Genomic DNA, 20720 nt, shown 5'->3' with positions numbered 1-20720 from the left:
ACTACTGGAAAAACCATAGCCTTGACTAGACGGACCTTAGTCGGCAAAGTAATATCTCTGCTTTTCAGTATGCTATCTAGGTTGGTCATAACTTTTCTTCCAAGGAGTAAGTGTCTTTTAATTTCATGGCTGCAGTCACCATCTGCAGTGATTTTGGAGCCCCCCAACATAAAGTCTGACACTGTTTCCACTGTTTCTCCATCTATTTCCCATGGAGTGATGGGACCGGATGCCATGATCTTTGTTTTCTGAATGTTGAGCTTGAAGCCGACTTTTTCGCTCTCCTCTTTTACTTTCATGAAGAGGCTTTTGAGTTCCTCTTCACTTTCTGCCATAAGGGTGGTGTCATCTGTATATCTGAGGTTATTGACATTTCTCCTGGCAATCTCGATTCCAGCTTATGTTTCTTCCAGCCCAGCGTTTCTCATGATGTACTCTGCATATAAGTTCAATAAGCAGGGTGACAATATACAGCCTTGACGTACCCCTTTTCCTATTTGGAACCAGTCTGTGGTTCCATGTCCAGTTCTAACTGTTGCTTCCTGACCTGCATACAGATTTCTCAAGAGGCAGGTTAGGTGGCCTGATATTCCCATCTCTTTCAGAATTTTCCACAGTTTATTGTGATCTGCACAGTCAAAGGCTTTGGCATAGTCAATAAAGCAGAAATAGATGTGAGTCTGAGTGAACTCCGGGAGTTGGTGATGGACAGGGAGGCCTAGAGTGCTGCAATTCATGGGGTCTCAAAGAGTCGGACACGACTGAGTGACTGAACTGAACTGAACTGAGGCTCCTCTGTCCATGAAATACTCCAGGCAAGAATACTGGAGTGGGTTGCCATTTTCTTCTCCAGGGCATCTTCCTGACCCAGGGATTGAACTTATGTCTCTTGTGGCTCTTGAATTGGCAGGAGGATTCTTTACCACTGAGCCACCTGGGAAGCCCCACCTTCTTTGGCTGCCCTATCTACAATCGTAGCCTTCCCTCCAAACTCATTCTTCACATTCTCTTAATTTTCTTTCTTCAGCATTTATCAGCCTATAACATACTGTGTGTTTTTTCAATTATGTGAATTTTGTCTCCTTGGGTTGGAAGTAAGCTCTATGAGAGCAGGAATTCTGTCTACTCACAGTGCATCCTAGCACTAGGGTGGGCCTGATACATACTAAGTACTCAGTATCTGTTGAATGAGCACATTAATGAGCAGTTGATGAACATGATGAAGGGTTTCCTAGGTGGCGCTAGTGGTAAAGAATCTGCCTGTCAAGTGCAGGAGATGCAAGGACACCGGTTTGATCCCTGGGTCGGGTAGATCCCCTGGGAAAGGAAATGGCTACCCACTGCAGTATTCTTGCCTGGAAAATTCTATGTACATAGGAGCCTGGCATGCTACAGTCCATGGGACTGCCAAGAGTTGGGCACAACTGAGCAAGTAAGAAGCAGCAGTAGAACAAGATGAAAATATACAGCCTTATCTGTATTTTATATACAGCTTTATCTGTATAACGAGAAACATACACAGTATTGCTTCCTTTTATATATATTGGTGATACTTATTGTTAAATTGGTGATAATTATTGTTAAAAGCAGTTATTATTTTATTTTCAATATTCCCATATCATCAAAAGCAGAATTTGATTCTCAGACAACAGATACAAATCTAGAATTGTGAACTGCTACAAAAAATGTATCATTTTTAACTTTAGGAAACTCCCACCATGATTTTCAAGAATTATGATGTGAATATTATCACTCATGATATACTGAGTACATGAGAGAACTGTAATCACAAAATAAAACATAGGTTTATTAATGATTCCTAGGTCATTGAATTTCAACTGATTACCAGCAGAGGGTACTACTGATCCACCTTTTCTACATCTAGGTATATAAAGTGTTTGCTGAACTAGGAGGCAGTTTTTAATGATATAAATAATCTTACCTTATAAAACTACATTACGTGGTAATGATTCAGTCATCAAAAATAGAAAAACTTGAGTTTAAAAAAATCTATTATTTTCTCTTAATTCTTTTATTTAAACTGATGAGCTTATACATACGGTACAAAAAATATAAAGAAATAATTAAATCTCTACCCCTGTTTCTGAGTACCCAGTTTCTCTCCCAAAGGTTACCATTGTCTCTAGTTTTCTCTGTATCCATGTGTACCTGTGTTTTGCTTTGGTTTCTACTTTACATATATTTTTAAGTGAGAAATAATATAAATAATGTTCTTCACATTAGGGTTGATTTATATTAATAATTTGACCACGTAATTTTGGGATTCCATATAAATCTTTGGAGAACCTCTTTTACCGGTTGTATTTTATCACAAAGTGTGAATAAACTGTAATTTATATAACTGGTCCTTATTGAAGGATGCAAAAGTTTTTTCACCATTTTGTCATTCCAAACAAAACTAGAGTAAGTATATTTTGGGAATTTCCTGGCAGTCTAGTGGTTAAGACTCTGTGCTTCCAATGCAGGAGGCATGGGTTCAATCTCTGGTGAGGTCCCACATACCTTGTGGAGTGGCCAATATACATATCATTTACAAAGGTAAATGTTTTGTATACGTATAATGTTTAAAAGCTGAGCGCCAAAGAATTGATGCTTTTAAACTGTGGTTTTGAAGAAGACTCTTGAGAGTCCCTTGGACAGCAAGGAGATCCAACCAGTCCATCCTAAAGGAGATCAGTCCTGGGTGTTCATTGGAAGGACTGATGCTGAAGCTGAAACTCTAATACTTTGGCCACCTCATGCGAATAGTTGACTCATTGGAAAAGAAGGGAGAAGGGGACGACAGAGGACGAGATAGCTGGATGGCATCATCGACTGGATGGACATGAGTTTGAGTGAACTCTGGGAGTTGGTGATGGACAGGGAGGCCTGGTGCTGTGATTCATGGGGTCGCAAAGTGTCGGACATGACTGAGCGACTGAACTAAACTGAACTGAACTGAACGTTTAATATGGGCTTCCCTCATATAGCTCAGTCGGTAAAGAATCTGCCTGCAATGCAGGAGACCTGGGTTTGATTCCTGGGTTGGAAAGATTCCCTGGAGAAGGAAATGGCAACCTACTCCAGTGTTCTTGCTTGGAGAATCCCATGGACAGAGGAGCCTGGCAGGCTATGGTCCATGGGGTCCACAAGAGTCGGACACAACTTAGTGACTAAACCAAACCAAAACAAATGTTTAATATATATGTATATATTAAGTGTATGTATTAATGTATAATATATACATATATAACGGAGAAGGCAATGGCACCCCACTCCAGTGCTCTTGCCTGGAAAATCCCATGGATGGAGGAGCCTGGTTGCAGTCCATAGGGTCGTGAAGAGTCAGATATGACTGAGCAACTTCATTTTCACTTTTCACCTTCATGCATTGGAGAAGGAAATGGCAACCCACTCCAGTGTTCTTGCCTGGAGAATCGCAGGGACGGGGGAGCCTGGTGGGCTGCCATCTATGGGGTTGCACAGAGTTGAACACAACTGAAGTAACTTAGCAGCAGCAGCAGCAAGTGTATCTGTAGGATAACTTTCTAGAAAAACCCAGCAGACACCTGAAAAATAATGAAGGCAGAGTCCTATTTCCATCTACACCAAAATAAAAGTCTAAATGTATTGAATTCTAAAAATAGTAGAAAAGAACATGAGAGAATGATTTACGAGTTTAGAGTCAGGAAGAACTTTCTAACAAAAATTCTGAAGCCATAAAGAGAAGATTGAAACCTGAGTTTAATTTTTTAAAAATATCTGCATGGCAAATATGTCATAAAAGAAAAATAGAAATGACCCATTGTACAAATGCATTTCTAATACATAAAATGCAAAGAACTAAATTTCTTCCTATGTAAAGAGCTTTTGTAAGTTGGTAGAATCAAGTCCCTGTTGAAAAACGACCAAAGAATACAAACAAATAGAATATAGAAGAATAGAAATGGAAGAATACAGAATGGAAACACAAATATTAACAGCTTTAAACACATGAAACCATATGCATAAGGACAGAAATGCAAATCAAAATGAGGAGATGCCATCTTTCACTTATCAGATTGGCAAAGATCAACACATTGTGTTGATGAAGGTGTGGGGAACCAAGCAGGCTCACGGATTGTTGGTGACATGATAAACTGATACAGCCACTATGGAAACCAATGTGGCAACAGCTATCAAAATTTCCAAAAGACAGTTTGTGGAGTGTTTTGGCTTTAGGTGTTTTATTTTTTTTTAATCAAATCTCTGTCTTTGAATTAGTCACGTGTGTATCAGTCAGGATCCCTTAAGAAACAGATGGCACATTTTTTAAAGTGGAGACAGAAAAGAATTTCAATACTGAAGATGTGGGTAGGATTAAGGGAAATAATGAGGAGTGGGGATCACCCCATGGTTTTGGGAGCCAAAATCTCATATGCTGAGGGACTACTAAGCCCAGTCAATCTAGAGCCTGTGTGCCGTAACAAGCAAAGCCTTCAAGCTGCAACTAGAGAATGTCCCAGTGCTGCAAAGGTGCCATAGAAAAGCATGGACCACTGTCAGACAGGGCTGGCAGGGTGGGATCCAGGAGAAAAATATCCCGGGCACTTTCTGCTCATGCCTATCTTATGCAGGTGCCTGGTACTAAGTTCAGTGGGAAATCAGAGGGCAGCAAAGTCAGACTGATGCCATCCATAGAGGCCAGTCTGCTGGAACACAGAACAATAACAGGTAGGTCTTGCTTTAATTCAGGAGGGTTAACTTGGGAGGGCAATGGGTGATTGTCATTCAGCTAATACATATCTTGTAATATCTCCAGGGTCTTCATTTTAACCTGCCTCCTAAAACACATTACCAATTTTTCTTCCAAAGTATTCACTTCTGTGTTCCCTTTCTTTTAGAATGGAACCCATAAATCAGTAAAATTTCCAATTCCTTTCTGGGACAGTATCTTTATGAAAATTATCTTCCTGAAGACGCTGGCTTTGCTTAATAAATCTTAATTAACAGAAACCAATTAAAAGACAATGGCACCTAGAACCTAAGGGCGCTACTATAAGAAATAGTGTATTTAAAAAAGAGTACATTGTACATACAGCAGGTTTTAACAAGTAAAATGTATGTTATGGGGACTTCCCTGGTGGTCTAGTGTTTAAGAATCTCCCTGCCAATACAGGGGACACAGGTTCAATCCCTCATCCGGGAAGATCCCACATGCCTTGGTACAGCTAAGCCCGTGAGCAGCAACTACTGAAGCCCTCGGGCCCAGAGCCTGTTCTCTGCAAGAAGAGAAGCCGCCACAGTCAGAAGCCTGCACAGGGCACAGTGGAGAGAAGCCCCTGCTTGCTGCAACTAGAGAAAGTCCATGTGCAGCAACAAAGGCTCAGCGCAACCAAAATTAAATAAATTAATTAAAAATACAATTTTTAAAACGTATGTTACATTTGGCCATGCCTCTCATGAAGGAAGATTCCACTATCTGGTTTTCTTTTTTCCTTCCTTCCTTTCTTCCAACAGTGCCCCTCTTCCCCTCCAATCTACTTTTGATCAGATAAAATGAGTCCCTTAGATCAACCAGAGATTAACTCCAGAGATCCTGCTACTGGCTAATGTCTAACAACGTTAAAGACTGCTTTAGAGGGACTTCCCTAGCAGTCCAGTGGTTAAGGCAGTTAAGACTCTGAGCTTCCACTACAGAGGGCATGGGTTTGATCCCTGGTCATGGAACTAAGATTCCACATGCTGTGCAGGGAGGCAAAAAAAAAGTATCACTAAAAAAAAATTTTTTTTAAAGATTGCATTAAAGAGAAGGAGATGTTATTTAGTTGGTTTTTTTTTTTTTTTTGCCTATTTACAAAATATTTAATTTTCTTGAAATGTTATTTTGAAGAGTGGGGATGGCATTTCTTAGAGGTTTCCTAATTATAGCGAGACAGTTGCTTTCAGGTCTGGCAATATCATGGGCCCTCTCTGGTCAACCCACCTTAAAGGGAAATGACTTAGCGAGGAAACAATACGTTTCAGTCCTAACAGTAGTTTATTCAAGAGTCAAAGCCCCATCTTGACTTTCTGTACTTTATCCCTTTGTATTCCTTCCTGTGCTAACAAAGCATGTTTCCCGGGCTGGAGAAAACGTTTGTGCTGCGCTGTCACTTCAGTCGTGTCCGACTCTGCGACACTGTGCATTGTAGCCCGCCAGGCTCCTCTGTCCATGAATATTGGCAAGAATGTTGGAGTGTGTCGCCATGCCCTCCTCCAGGGGATTTTCCCAACCCAGGGATCGAACCCATATCTCTTACATCTCCTGCATTAGCAAGTGAGTTCTTCACCACTAGTGCCACCTGGGAAACTCAGAGATGTTTGATTATAAGCAAATACTGTGCCATTAAAAAAAAAAAAAAGTACTTGTTTGTTTCTTTTTGGCTGCCTTGGGTCTTCATTGCTGTGCACAGGCTTTCTCTAGTTGTAGCTAGCAGGGTCTACTCTGTTGTGGTGCGTGGGCTTCTCGTTGCAGTGGCTTCTCTTGAAGACCACAGGCTCTAGGGCACGAGGCCTCCAGCAGTGGCAGTTCACGGGCTCTAGAGTACAGACTCAGTGGGCTCAGTAGCCGTGGCGCACGGGCTTAGTTGCTCCAAGGCATTTGGGATCTTCCCCAACCAAGAATCAAACCCATGTCCCCTGCATTGGCAGGAGGATTCTTAACCACTGATCACCAGGGAAGTTCCTATGTCATTTTATATAAGAGACTTAAGCATTCACACATTTGGGTACCCAAGGGGGTCTTGGAACCAATCCCTCATGGATACCAAGAGGCTATTGTATTCTGTTAGGCAAACAATAATAAGTGATGGAATAAATAAGTGATAAATAATAAATAAGTGATGATAGAACACATTCATTCAATTCATTGATGAGCCACTGGAATTTTATTCAGGTTATTCCTGTATAAGTTCAGGTTGCTCGTTTCACTGCTCTGGGAAATATCGTGTATGATACATTCATTTGGAGAAGGAAAAAAGAGTTGAGTTTGCCAGACAGGCGATATAGTCTAGTGGATTCAGAATTTGAATATTATTTCTGGCTCTGCTGCTGTCTTCCTTTATGACTAGGAGGAAAATCTCTGGGTGTTGCTAGTTTCGGTATCTGGGGATTGATAAGAAGATCACAAGCAGGGATGTTATAAGAGACTTCATTTCATGGGAAATTAAACAGAGCAAGTCTAATGAGAGACATGGGTTTATTAGTTATTTCTTTCTAGCACTATTTTGTGTTTTAAGAAGACATTTAACATCTGAATACACTGAGTTTAAATGTATCATGTGAATGTTATTTCATGTGACCCTTGAAATTAACCCAGGAGGTCATTCAGAATACTGATGCAGTTTCACAGAAGAAGAAACTGAAACACAGAAAGTTACTTTGTCTCAAAATGAGTGAGCAGGGACATCCCTGGTGGTCCAGTGGTTAAGATTTCGCCCTCTGTTGCAGGGGTACAAGTTTAACCCCTGGTGGGGGAAATAAGATCCCATATGCCTTGTGGTCAAAAGCACAAAAAGCAGACAAAAAGCCAGAAGCAATATTATAACAAATTCAATAAAGATTTTAAAAAACAACAAAAAGCAAAACCCTAATGAGCAGAAAAGCTCATTGGCCCAGGTTATTTGAATCCAGGGCCCTAATTCTTAGCTACTATAGTTCTTCCTGTCACCTGGGGACAGTGATAATGATGACCCACAGGAATAGGAGTATATTTAAAAATCTTGATATACCAAAAATAGATTTTCAGAGCACCCTATGCAGGGGAGGTGGGAAGGGAGAGAAGAGGGGATGAGTAGGAAATCACCAGTGCTAAGGTCTGAGAAGCATGTGATTAGGGACTGCGAGGCCTGGCTGGAGAAGCCCCGTGAGTAGTAAGCAAAACTGTCAATTTGAGAAAAAAGTGTTCCAGGTTTGATGCTTCCAGTTTTATGTTTGGAACCCAGATTTTGGTTTGTTTTTCTGTTTGTTTGTTTTGTGGTAAGTTTGTTTTGTTCTGTTTTTAAGATGCTTGTCACAGCTGAGTATCATTTCCTTGGATGGGAAATGACACTACATGAAGTTTCATTTATTTCTGAATCTGCCTGTATCCTCCCTACCTAAATTTACATTTTTTCACTACCCCAGCCCCTCCCACCTTTCTTGTGGTTCCATCAGACTGCGTGTGCAGTGCTGCTAAAATAACAGGCTTAGTCTGATCACTAGGCTTTACTCAGTCTCTCCCCACCTCACAGGTGTGTCCATGACCCTATCTTTGCATAATACTTTATTATTTAAAGTCCAGGATATGTCCCAGCTACTTTATAATGGCTTCTCAACCCACACGGAACACACCTTATCCTGACCTCCCATGAAGCTTAATGTTCCACTCATCTATTTCTTTGCTTAATTTTTGCACTCTGCTCAATTTATATGCTGTCTCCCAAACCAGATCAGATCTCATAAAAGACATGATGATTAATAGCATTGATGTCTGAGAAGCCATACAGCATTTGGCCAAATAGAAGCATATGAAATTTAGCTTAAAAAGTGACTTTTCCTAGTATGAAGATATTAACAATTAAACAATAAGCGTGTTTTTAGCATACATTTTATTATTATAAGCTTTGAAATAATACTGTCTCTTTTAGACTTTCATGGGCTTCACAGATTTTAAATGTTTTGCAATGTCTACTTGATATTTCTGTTACAATTTTGAAATTTTAAATATTTAATAATAACCATGGTATGTACTCAACAATTTGTTTTGTATATTCTTTTCTAAGTGGAGAGATTCATTAAGCCAAGACAGCATAGAGCTGAATAGAAGTGGCAAAGAGAAGGAAAATTGGAATTGTCAATGGGGCTGCAGTTTGATATTTAGTGGTATCCCATTTTAAGTGTTAGTTGCTGGCTTGAAAATTCTTCAAGAAAGTCTTTGGCCAACAAGACAATTCATTTTCAATAAAAGACTTCCTTCCTACTTCATCGATGGAATTAAGGCAATACATCATGATTGTTTTTCCTGTTTTCAGACCTAACCCCATAAACAGAAACAGTGGTAACAAAAAAGCTGACTTTCCCTGATTAGAGAGTATATTCCAGATGATCTTTATTTTGTAGTGACACGGGATGACGTGTTAGTGAGCACACCAGCATGGCACCCATCCTCTCCCAGTGGTTGCCGCATCCTGCTATGTACCTTTCCTCACGCCTCTACGCCTGGGGGCCTGGCTGAACCCGGCAGGCAGGTGTAGCTGATGAGGGGCGCCCCTGGTCTCCAGCCTTTGTCTCTCACCTCGCTCCGTACCACTGTGAAGACGTTAGCTCCACCCACATCATCCGGTGCCCAGGGCCTCTCTCTCCATTCCGAGTTTTCAGAAGATGGTTCTTGGATGCTGGTGAAGTGAAAGTAAGGTGGTGAGTTTTCCCCAAACAAATAATTAAACTTTGGCTGATGGTGGCTCTTAGTCACTGAAGGTCAGGAAAATCTTCCTCTGAATGGGGCAAAAGCAACTTCAGCTGTTCGTACTCTGTTGTCGCCTTGTTCTAACTTTCAATTCAATGTGTCTGTTGTGAATGAGACAAACCTCCAAAATTGATATAAGGGGGGTCAGTGGAGCTCTTTGAAAGTTTGAAACACCTCTAGGAAAAAAACCCAAAACACTGAAAGAAATTGGGAGAAAAAGCTGAGTAGCTAAAAGTGATAAAGCTGGTTTCCCTTAAAATGTTACTTTGGAGATCCCAGAAGTGTTTTTTTGAAGGCTTTTGGATAGGTTAAAGCACTGAATTGTTTCCAGTCTTGGCTATTTGGAATGTGTGTTAGGAGAATGTAATTTTGTGGTTTTGTTGACTGTAAGAATGTGGGAGCACCTGAGTTCTTGGAGTTAAGATTTACCATAGATTTTTTTCCTGGTCTCTGAGAAGAAAACCAGACTTCATATAATAAGAACTGAAACAGAAGAACACAGTTTTCAGAAGCATAATGTGTGACTGTGCTATTTCAGGAATTGTTCCAATATGAGATGTTTATAATAAGCTTGGTATGACCCAGCCAAGGAGCTTAATATAACAAGGTTAACTGAGTGGTGGGAGGAGATGGTTCCAGCTTGCAATTATTAGTAATGAAAAAGGTTTGCAGATGACAGACTCACTGAGCATTTACTAAATCTGGGACTTGTGGTTTGCAAATCATTTTGATTAACAGCTGTTACCATGTATCTGGAGAGGGCAGGAAACGTGTTGCTATTTTATCACATTAAATACTAGTCAAAGAGAGACTAAAACAGTGTAATTTGGCAAAAATAAAATTTACTGATTGAGTAGAAATCCATGCTCTGCTCTCCCACTGGGCTGCTAAAGATGAGTTTCCCGGGGAACATCTCAGTGAACAGATGTTTCTTCTTATGCATTGATGAAGAGTTGACTGGCATCTGATTGTTACTGAAGGACTCTTTTGGCAAAAGGAACCCCTTGTTTATCTATCTACATATGTAGATATAGTACATATATACTTATATTTTTTACATACATTAATTAAGGGCTTTGCATTAATTAAGCCACCAAATGGGACTCACTTGGGTGAGTCATGAAGGATTTCATAATTAAGTAACAAATGATTCTTAAGCCTACTTGATCTTAAGTTTTGAAGTTCAATGTTCAAGCAATAACTATTAATAAAGGGAGAAAAAATTTAAATGGTTGGTGAAGAAAAGATAATTACATTATCCACATAATCTTTCTTGAGTCAGAGTTTGATTCAGAAGGCTTCTTAAAATTCTTCAAGGATGCTATTTTTGTATCTCTGTATAAATCTTAATGTCTTTCTTTGAGAAGAAATCCAACTGTTTCTTAGTTATTGAAGAATATGGATATTGAAAACACAAATTATGCTCTAATATTATAAATTACTATGGAATAGGAGATATTATCTTTATTATACATACATGGTGAATTTATTCTAATCTACTGAAGACTGCTTTAGGAAGTCCAAACAGATAGGTTAGTGTGGGACTCTGTAGTTACATCACTGTTGAAAATCACCTTACTTTAGATGAGAAACCACATTTGTTTTATAGATGTTGCTATGCATCAGAGGCTTTTAATTATTGCTTTATAGTTTTAGATCAGAGAGATGATTGAAAAGTGTTGATTTAAGACCTTGAATAGGTACAAGGCAATCCAGGCAATAATAATAATGAGACTTATTGTAGAAAGGAGGCAATGGATCATAAGTCAAACAATAGGAGAAATAAATAAAATTAGTGAAATAACTTGTTTGGATAATCTCTAATATTATTTTATATTACATTTATCTAATGTAAACTCAGAAATATGCTGTTGGAATATATATCCGGATATAGATGTAAATATATAGATATAGGGAATGGCATCCAGTCCCATCTCTTCATGGCAAATAGATGGGAAACAATGGAAACAGTGACAGAATTTATTATTTTGGGCTCCAAAATCACTGCAGATGGTGACTGTAGCCATGAAATTAAAAGATGCTTGCTCCTTGGAAGAAAAGCTATGACCAACCTACACAGCATATTAAAAAGCAGAGACATTACTTGCCAACAAAGGTCCATCTAGTCAAAGCTATGGTTTTTCCAGTTGTCATGTATGGATGTGAGAGTTGGACTATAAAGAAAGCTGAGCACTGAAGACCTGATGCTTTTGAACTGTGGTGTTGGAGAAGACTCTTGAGAGTCCCTTGGACTGCAAGGAGATCAAACCAATCAATCCTAAAGGAAATCAGTCCTGAATATTCATTAGAAGGACTGATGCTGAAGCTGAAGCTCCAATACTTTGGCCACCTGATGCAAAGAACTGATTCATTTGAAAAGACCCTGACGCTGGGAAAGATTGAAGGTGGAAGGAGAAGGGGACCACAGAGGATGAGATGGTTGAATGGTGTCACCGACGCGATGGACATGATTTTAAGTAGGCTCCGGGAGATGGTGATAGACAGGGAAGCCTGGTGTGGGCAGTCCATGGGGTCCCAAAGAGACATGACTGAACAACTGAACTGAACTGAGGGAGTGGAAAAGGGATTTTTGAGTCCACTTCTTAATTTTCTGTTCACAACCTTAGATTTAGCAAACAATATGTATAACATTATGCATAGCACATGCCACAGAATAGATGCTCCAATTTTTCCCTATCCTTAACTCCCAAACTAGAATAACCCCTATTATATTCTCTCACAGCCCTGGCACTTTTCTTTCCTAGTATGTAATTATTTATTATTCTAGGCTTTAGGGTTGCTAGATTTAGCTAGTTAGAACTGCCAGATGCCCAGAGAAATTTGAGTTTTAGATAAACAACAGATAATTTTTCAGTATAAGTTTTTCCTGTGCAACTTTTTTATGCACACGATGTACTTATACTAAAAAAATTAGCCATTGTTTATTGGAAATTCAAATTTTATTTGGCATCCTGGGTCTTTTTTTGACTGCATTGGATCTTAGTTGTGGAGCATGAGCTCTAGCAGTGGCATGCAAGCTTGCTTGTCCTGGGGCATGTGGGATGTTAGTTCTCTGACCAGGGATCAATCCCTAGTCTCCTGCACTGGAAGGCAAATTCTTGCACGCTGGACCACCAGGGAAGTCCTGGGCATCCTAGATTTAATCTAGCAGTCTTAGTAGCTTCCTTCTTCACATGTGCATCTCTCACAGACCAAAAGTTTTAGGAGAGCAGATATTCTGTTTTGCTCATGATTGTACCCCCTGTTTCTACTAGGTTTAGCACATTTTTAGGTAGTTAATGGATATTGATTGAATGCCTAAAAGGATGAGTGGTATAGAGTACAATGAAGGTTCAGAGAATTTAAAAATAAACCAATGGAATTTCTACAGGTGTACCATTTTTACATAGTAAGTATTTAGTCAACAAAACATATAAATAAGGAAATTCTTTGTAAAAGACAGACTCCAAGCACCTGATTCTACAAGTACAATTAACCTTCAGTTTTTAATTTTCAGTTAGTACTCTTTCAAAGACAATTATTGAAAGCAAGTCAGACTTGTATTTTTCAGTGTTATGGCAGATTGCAGTGGATCTAAAACTAAAAAAAAAAATTTTTTTTGGACAGGATGGACAGGAGATATTTCCATGCCATATATGGAGAAAGTGGCACAAATTTTGAAATCTTGATCATCACATCTTATTGAACTCCCACAAATGTTCTGCTCTATATTAGAAAAAGCAAAACAAGTTAATCTTGTGAAGCTCTGTTAGCTCATGAAGAGCCTTAAGTATGCTTTTTCTAAGGTTTGGTTTAATAAACCATGGAGCAGGGCTTGCTTAGGTGAGTCATGGAAGTTTAGGAAACAGATGGTAGGAGGAGAAAAATGCCTCAGCAAAGCAAACAGAAATGTGATGTCTTATATGCTAGGAACATTCATCTGGGCCCATCATAGATGCCCACGAGTGAAGCCTTTCACTAGGGCCTGAACAGCAACCCACACTGAGGTTCACAGATGTTCCCATGGAGACTGATGGGTCTGGGAGTCTGAGGTTCCAGTTCTAGGGCTTCTAGTAGCCCCAGGCTCAACCTGTCCCTTGATTCACTGGCTATAGAAGAGAAAAATAGTCACAGTACATTGAGAACACTGACAGATACTTCATTGTTGTTCAGTCGCTTAGTTGGGTCTGACTCTGTGCAACCCCATGGACTGTAGCACACCAGGCTCCTCTGTCCACTTTCTCCCAGAGTTTGCTCAAATCCATGTCCACTGAGTCGGTGGTGCTATCCAATCATCTCATCCTCTGCCGTCCCCTTCTCCTTTTGCCTTCAATCTTTGCCAGTATCAGGATCCTTTTCAATGAGTCAGCTCTTCACATCAGGTGGCCTAAGTATTGGAGCTTCAGCATCAGTCCTTCCAATGAATATTCAGGGTTGATTTCCTTTAGGATCGACTGATTTAATCTCCTTTCAGTTCAAGGGATTCTCAAGAGTCTTCTCCAGCATCACAGTTTGGAAGCATCAATACTTCAGTACTCAGCTTTCTTTATGGTACAAATCTCACATCCACACATGACTACTGGAAAAACCATAGCTTTGACTATATAGACATTTATTGGCCAAGTGATGTTTCTGCTTTTTTTTTTTTTTTCACTTTTATTTGCATTTATTTTTTGCGGCATTTATTCCTGGGCCATAAGTTTTTGTTTCTTCAGTTTCTTCTGGGATATCTTTTTCTTCTGTGCAACCTCCTCTTCTGGTTTAGGAACAATCTGTTCTTTTTCAGTAAGGATCATCTCAATGTGGCAGGGAGAGCTCATGTAGGGGTTGATCCAACCATGAGCTCTGTAAGTCCTGCGCTGCATCTTGGGGGCTTTGTTCACTTGGATGTGCTCAATGACCAGAGAATCTACATCTAAGCCCTTAAGTTCAGCATTACTCTCTGCATTTTTGAGCATGTGTAGTAAAAATTCAGCACTCTTTTTGGGCCACTGACCCTGAGTCCAGCCCCACTGTTTGGCCTGTGCACACCTGCCAACTCCACCGTTGTAACGACGGAACGGCACACATTGCTTCTTTAACGTGACGTCCTTCAGATACTTGGTGGCTTTTTGGATATGCATACCCTTTATGGCCTGGGCGGTTTCACGAGTGTTCTTTAAGTGTACATGAAGATTTGAACCTCTTGATTTGCATGCTAAAAAATACCAGAAAAAAATTTTTTGGGTTAATCTTGGTATCTGGGTGCCTCATACTCCAAAATAAGAAATGTTGCTTGCTGACTTACATTTTGTGGGGTTTTCTGGGTCAAGTGAATAGCGCACCATTTTTAGGGGTCACCTCAGGCCACTTACCAGAAAAGGAAGCTGTTTCTGCTTTTTAATACATTGTTTAGGTTTGTCATAGCTTTCCTTCCAAGGAGCAAACATCTTTTAATTTCATGGCTGCAGTCTCCATCCATAGTGATTTTGAAGCCCAAGCAAAGAAAATCACTGCTTCTCACTTTCCCCCCTTCTATTTGCCGTGAGGGATGGGACCAGCTTCTATCTTAGTTTTTTGAATGTTGAGTCTTTAAGAAGGTCATTAATCGACGTGGGGAAGTCTGATGGCTCCTGCTGTGTCCCCACCACAGTCAGCTGTAGATTTGGAATGCGTTGTATGCCCAGGCAGACTCTCTTCTGTCATTACCATTGCTTCACTTCCAACCTCCTAGCTGAGCAATGAGAAGCTCCCATTTGGCCAGGGGAAATTTTCCAGAAAGAGTGGTAGCTACAAGTCTTTGAGAGCCAACACTCACTACAGCTAGGGAACAAGTCCACAAGCTTTGCGGATTATCAATGCTGCCAACAGCAATGTATTGAGTATATAAAAGAAAATCACACCATGGCTTTTGTATACAAGAATTAAAAACATTTTTGAGGAGGCAGTGAGTAAACACATTTAAAACAGCCCAAGAATAGAAGGCAAAATCTAATTAAATGACAGAATATACAGTACAATTATACATTCTTGGAGAGAACAGAAAGAAAGCTTGAGTCAAGTGCATATACGCTTACTCCAATTTCAATAGGAATTTCAATAGGAGAATGTGTTTTAGGCTTGACATTGAAAGATCAGCCTTGAATAGAAGAAAAGGAGTGGATTGCAGAGTGACAGCATAAAGATTCAAAGATGATTGTTACCTTAAATGGTGAAGGGTTCTGTTGATGGAAACGTCGTCAGCTGGAACTGGTGGCTATTATCTTGAGGTACAATGAACCAGACTGAGAAGATTTGGAGCATCTTCTTCCTAGTCTTTCTAAATGCCCCTTTGTTCATTTTCTGTTAGGGGACTTTTTTTTAAAAGAACCACAAATAGAAGCTTTTAAAAATTTTTATTTATTTTAATTGGAGGTTAATTTCTTTATAATATTTTAGTGGGTTTTGCCGTACATTGACATGAATCAGCCATGGGTGTACATGTGTTCCCTATACTGAACCCCCTCCCACCTCCCTCCTCATCCCATCCCTCAGGGTCATCCCAGTGCACCAGCCCTGAGCGCCCTGTCTCATGCATTGAACCTGGACTGGCGATCCATTTCACATGTGGTAATATACATGTTTCAATGCTATTCTCTCAAATCATCCCACCCTCGCCTTCTCCCACAGAGTCCAAAAGTCTGTTCTTTACATCTGTGTCTCTTTCGCCATCTCGCATATAGGGTCATTGTTACCATCTTTCTAAATTCCATATATATGTGTTAATATACTGTATTGGTGTTTTTCTTTCTGACTTACTTCACTCTGTATAGTAGGCTCCAGTTTCATCCACCTCATTAGGACACGACTGAGTGACTTCACTTTCACTTTTCACTTTCATGCACTGGAGAGGGAAATGGCAACCCACTCATCTATGGGGTCGCACGGAGTCCGACACAACTGAAGTGACTTAACAGCAGCAGCAGCAGAAAATAGACATTTTTGTTAAGGTTCTAGAAATAATAACTTTCAAACTCTTTGTAACTATTCAACTATTTATAACTATTCAATTTATTGTAACTCTTTGCATAGATTAAATGTTAGCAGCTTAGGCATAATTTTGGATTTATTTCCAAGTTCTGTAGTTGCTGTCTTATAAGAAGTTGAGATCATGTTTTTTAAAGGTCATATATGCTACCGTTAAACAAAATTCTGCTGAAGTCAAGACACTCCTTGGCACAGATCTTAGAGATGTGACCACCAGCAAGTTACTTGATCTTTTTGAACCTTAATTTTATTATCTGTGAAAAGGGGGTATTTCTACACATCTGACAGGGCTTGTGTGAAGTTTGGACATTAAATATACAAGATATGCAATAATAGAGATATTTATTAAGTTCTCAATAGATAAAAATCAGAGTAGGTACTCAAATGGGAGCTTTCACATTGTCACTATCATCATGTTTGATGTATAAATGAAGAGCAATGTTGTCTACCCTCTCAAGCAAGACTGCATGGGTTCAAATATGGACTCCAGCACTTATCTAAGGTGACTTTGGGTGTGTCCCTTAATCTCTTTGTGCCTGAAAAAGGAGATAATAGCAATACTTGCCTCATAGAGTTGTTTTAAGATGCAATGAGTTGATACATACAAAGAACTTACTACTATGCCTGGGTCATGGGAAATACTTCCTATTTGTTAGCTATTATTTCTAGAAATTTGAATCTCAAAGTTAAACATGTGGAAATCTGTTTAAAGCAATTGTTTAAATAACAAAGACCTACTGTATAGCACAGGGAACTATATTCAATGTATTATAATAACCTATAATGGAAAAGAATCTGATAAAAAACATCTGATATATTTTAAGTTGGCCAAAAAGTTCATTTGGGTTTTTCTGTAAGATGTTACAGAGACACCTGAATGAATTACTTATTTGTTTGTTTTTGCTTGTGCGGGTCTTCGTTTCTGCATGCGGGCTTTTCTCTGGTTGCTGCGAGCAGGGGCTACTCTCTGGTTCAGTGCTTGGGCTTCCCATTGGCGTGGCTGCTTCTGTTGTGGAGCACAGGCTCTAGGGTGTGTGGGCTCAGTAGCTGTGGTTCTTGGCCTCTAGAGCCCAGGCTCCATAGTTGCGGTGCATGGGCTTAGTTGCTCTGTGACATGTGGAATCTTTCCGGGCCAGGGATTGAACCTGTGTCTCCTGCAGGTGGATTCTTTATCACTGAGTCACCAGGGAAGCTGCCAAACAAACTTTCTGGCCAACCCAATGTATGTATAACTGCACCACGTTGCTGTACACTTGGAACTGACACAACATTGTAAATCAACAATACTCTGTTTTTTGAAAGCGACTGGTTTAAAGACATCTTGATCCCCCCAAAGTTGGTTTGGGAATAAATAGCCTATTGCTCCATTATTGTTAGGACAGTGCTAACTGAAAAACGTGTCTACATTTTGCCTGTACTTTAGCCACTTCCTCTGTCTCACTGCAGGAAAGTCAGCAATGGCCTCTGCGAAGAAGGTAGCTGAGAAGCGGCATAACCCCGTGGAAAGCATCTGTAGAAAACTGCGAGCCATCCAAAAGAGAGAAGACATTTCTGATCCCATCCGACAGATTATCAAATACCAGTCTAGCAGTTTTGACAGCCCACAGACTAACCCCAAGAAGGATTTTGAAGGGGTACTGAAGAAAATGATGGCTGCTCACCTCCATCTGCCCGACACGCTCTTCTTGAGTCCTGAGAAAGATGGCACCTTCGCTTCACAGTCTCAGATAGTGTCTCCAAGAACCCCATCCGTTTCTCATCTCAGCTCTCCTGAGAATGCAACATACTCGCTTATGCTCTCAAGTTCTGAAAGTATCTCAAGGCCAAGATCACAGAGCTCCCAAAATTACACATCTCTGATACCGCACATCATGAAAAGGGAGCTCTTTGCTAATAAGGAATTGACTAACTATTGTAGTGGAAATGATCTTAGTACCTTAGCACTTGATTTTGATTCCCCCTCTGATCAGAGCTCTACTCCTCAGGATTCTGTGGTGAAAAAATTATCTCCGAATGAAGATGGTAAATATTTCTTCTTTTAATGTTTGTTCTTCCAATAAAGCAAGGAGCGTATGACTCTGAGAGTGCCTGATCTAAAATGAAGTATGAAACTTGATGGAAGCATCCATCTTTTCCCTTAAAATTTTCTTTCTCTCAACAAAAATCTTATATCTGAAACATCAGTATTTTCTATGCTTTCAAATATAAACCTGATAGAAATGCTAGATTATATTTTCAATCATAATCAATTTTTTCTACTGACCTGAAAACAAACTTTCTCCTGGGCAAATTAGAATGTCATGATAGAAATACATAGATATATGGGAGTTAAAATTCATATACTTCCAACATGCCTTACTGAAAATTAACATTTTAACATTTTTCCCTCTTTGTGTGTGAGCGAAACATTTAAGAAAGTGTAGCGCCAATAAGGTACACCAGGAAACAAAGTAAATTCTGTAGGCCAAGTTCAATGAAATTTTGGAATTCTATTTAGGGAATTGCTTACAGAATTCCATGTATGATAGGCCCTAAAAAACAATGTAAAATGATACATTTTCTGTGTAGCTAGTGTTTACTTTCCCTCTGCTTTCTTTAAAATATTCCTATTTGTGGTAACACCATTTGCTTTTTCACAGAGTGCTTTTTTTTTTTTTAGACAGGTAAAGATAGCTTTATTTTCCCCAATTGCATTATATTAACTGAAACCTATCCATTCTGGTGCATGAGTTTATTCAAACATATATTCTTCATAGGACTAAACTGTCTTAATCCATTGAGCACCTCATTATATATACCACTTCCTTCACAGTGCCAGAAATTGTAAGCAATATAACTAAAGTAATATCCAGAAGTAACAACTTTTTTACTACAAATATTTGCATACATTTCCTTGTATAAATGTTTAGTTGTCATCAAAAATGCAAAATTAATTTTATCTTTCACTGTTCCAGTCATGTAATGTCAGTCATTATTAACCTGTCAAAAAATTGCACAGTGGCAGTATCTTAGAGATGAAGGTACCAGTACTGGCAAGAATAGGGATAACGCACTGTAGCCCATTCAACTTTCTCTATCGACTCTGCCAATAAAAAGTACCTGCACGCATAACGGAAAGGAATCTCAATTTCGCCTTCTCTCTCACCTCACAGAGTGCTTTTAATATCACAGGACAATAAAGCTCAGTTCCCTCTTCATCTTCTCTCTTTTTATTCCACCTTTGTAAAACTTGAAACACGAATAATCAAAGATGCTTCAAAACTTTTTTCTTGATCTATTCATGTTAAGTAGCCAGTATTGTGGGCTGCTCTTTATGTTAATATTTGAAACATACCATATGTAAAAAAGTATATGTTAGTCACTCAGTCAAATCTGACTCTTTGTTAAAATTTAAAAAAAAAAAGCAACTAAGCATGTTAGCACATAAAAGCATCTGGATTTGCAAACTTTTTCTTCTGATAGGGTGGAAACAAGGACCTGATGATGGCAAGGAAGATGTAACCTCTAGCAACAACAGGACCTATGAAGAAGAATTGCTTAGGAGTATTTTTAATATATGTGACTCCAAACGCAGAGGTTAGTTGAAAGTTTTCTGCTCAGATTTTCACTGATACTCATTCACTCGTACTTTCTGTTGTGAGAGAAAGAGAAATGGTTTATGTGTGGTGCTCTGTGTATCTGTGTGTACATATGGCAGGTGCAACCTAATTTGGGAGGGGCGATGGCTGTTTAGATGTTGGTTAATTTCTTTCTACCTGTTTTATATATTTTTCCAGAGTCCTGAATGATTTTACTGAGCTTATCATCAATTTTACCAGCTGCAGTCATTGACTGGAACTATTTACATCTCACAGGTGTTGCCTCACAATAAATACAGACTTCGTATACATAAAACCACTGTACAAATTTAGCTCCAATTTTTAAGTCAATTTTAGATTTTCACTTCTGTTTTTCTTAGAGACATGCTTTTTTTAAAATTTCCGCAAGTAATGTTTAGCATGTCAATGGTTCATGATCACTGTAACAAAATTAATAATATGGAGAAAAGAAAGGAAAAAAGAACTCATCAGTTATCTTATTTCCCTGAGTAACCACTGTTAATGATTCATTGCATAACCTGCTCCCACAAATTCCTTGGTCAATATGGTTTCCTTTCATTTGTATTAAAACTTTTTTATTATAGAAACTTTCAAACATATACAGAAGTGGAGAGGGTATTATGACCCTTATATATATGTCATAGATAATG

The 20720-nt window shown here is 39.2% G+C and overlaps 2 protein-coding genes across 2 annotated transcripts in view; one reads left to right on the top strand and one right to left on the bottom strand.

The window, feature by feature from the left end:
• Positions 1 to 14148: 14148 nt before the first annotated feature.
• LOC138078878 (large ribosomal subunit protein uL22-like) lies at positions 14149 to 14793 on the bottom strand. The gene is made up of 2 exons (XM_068971632.1): positions 14754 to 14793; positions 14149 to 14663 (listed from the first exon to the last, which is right to left on the bottom strand). Exons 1-2 carry the CDS (start codon positions 14791 to 14793, stop codon positions 14149 to 14151), a joined length of 555 nt encoding a protein of 184 aa, XP_068827733.1.
• A 3135-nt stretch (positions 14794 to 17928) lies between these two features.
• IRAG2 (inositol 1,4,5-triphosphate receptor associated 2) overlaps positions 17929 to 20720 on the top strand; it is a 102114-nt gene continuing 99322 nt past the window's right edge. Inside the window, exons 1-2 of the mRNA XM_068971224.1 lie at positions 17929 to 18493; positions 19934 to 20047. Of these exons, the coding sequence (XP_068827325.1) occupies positions 17929 to 18493; positions 19934 to 20047 (679 nt within the window). The remainder of the gene's footprint in view (positions 18494 to 19933; positions 20048 to 20720) is intronic.

Source organism: Capricornis sumatraensis, chromosome 4 (genome assembly GCF_032405125.1).
Source record: "Capricornis sumatraensis isolate serow.1 chromosome 4, serow.2, whole genome shotgun sequence".
Lineage (NCBI taxonomy): Eukaryota > Metazoa > Chordata > Mammalia > Artiodactyla > Bovidae > Capricornis > Capricornis sumatraensis.
This window is presented reverse-complemented; position numbering and strand designations above follow the sequence as displayed.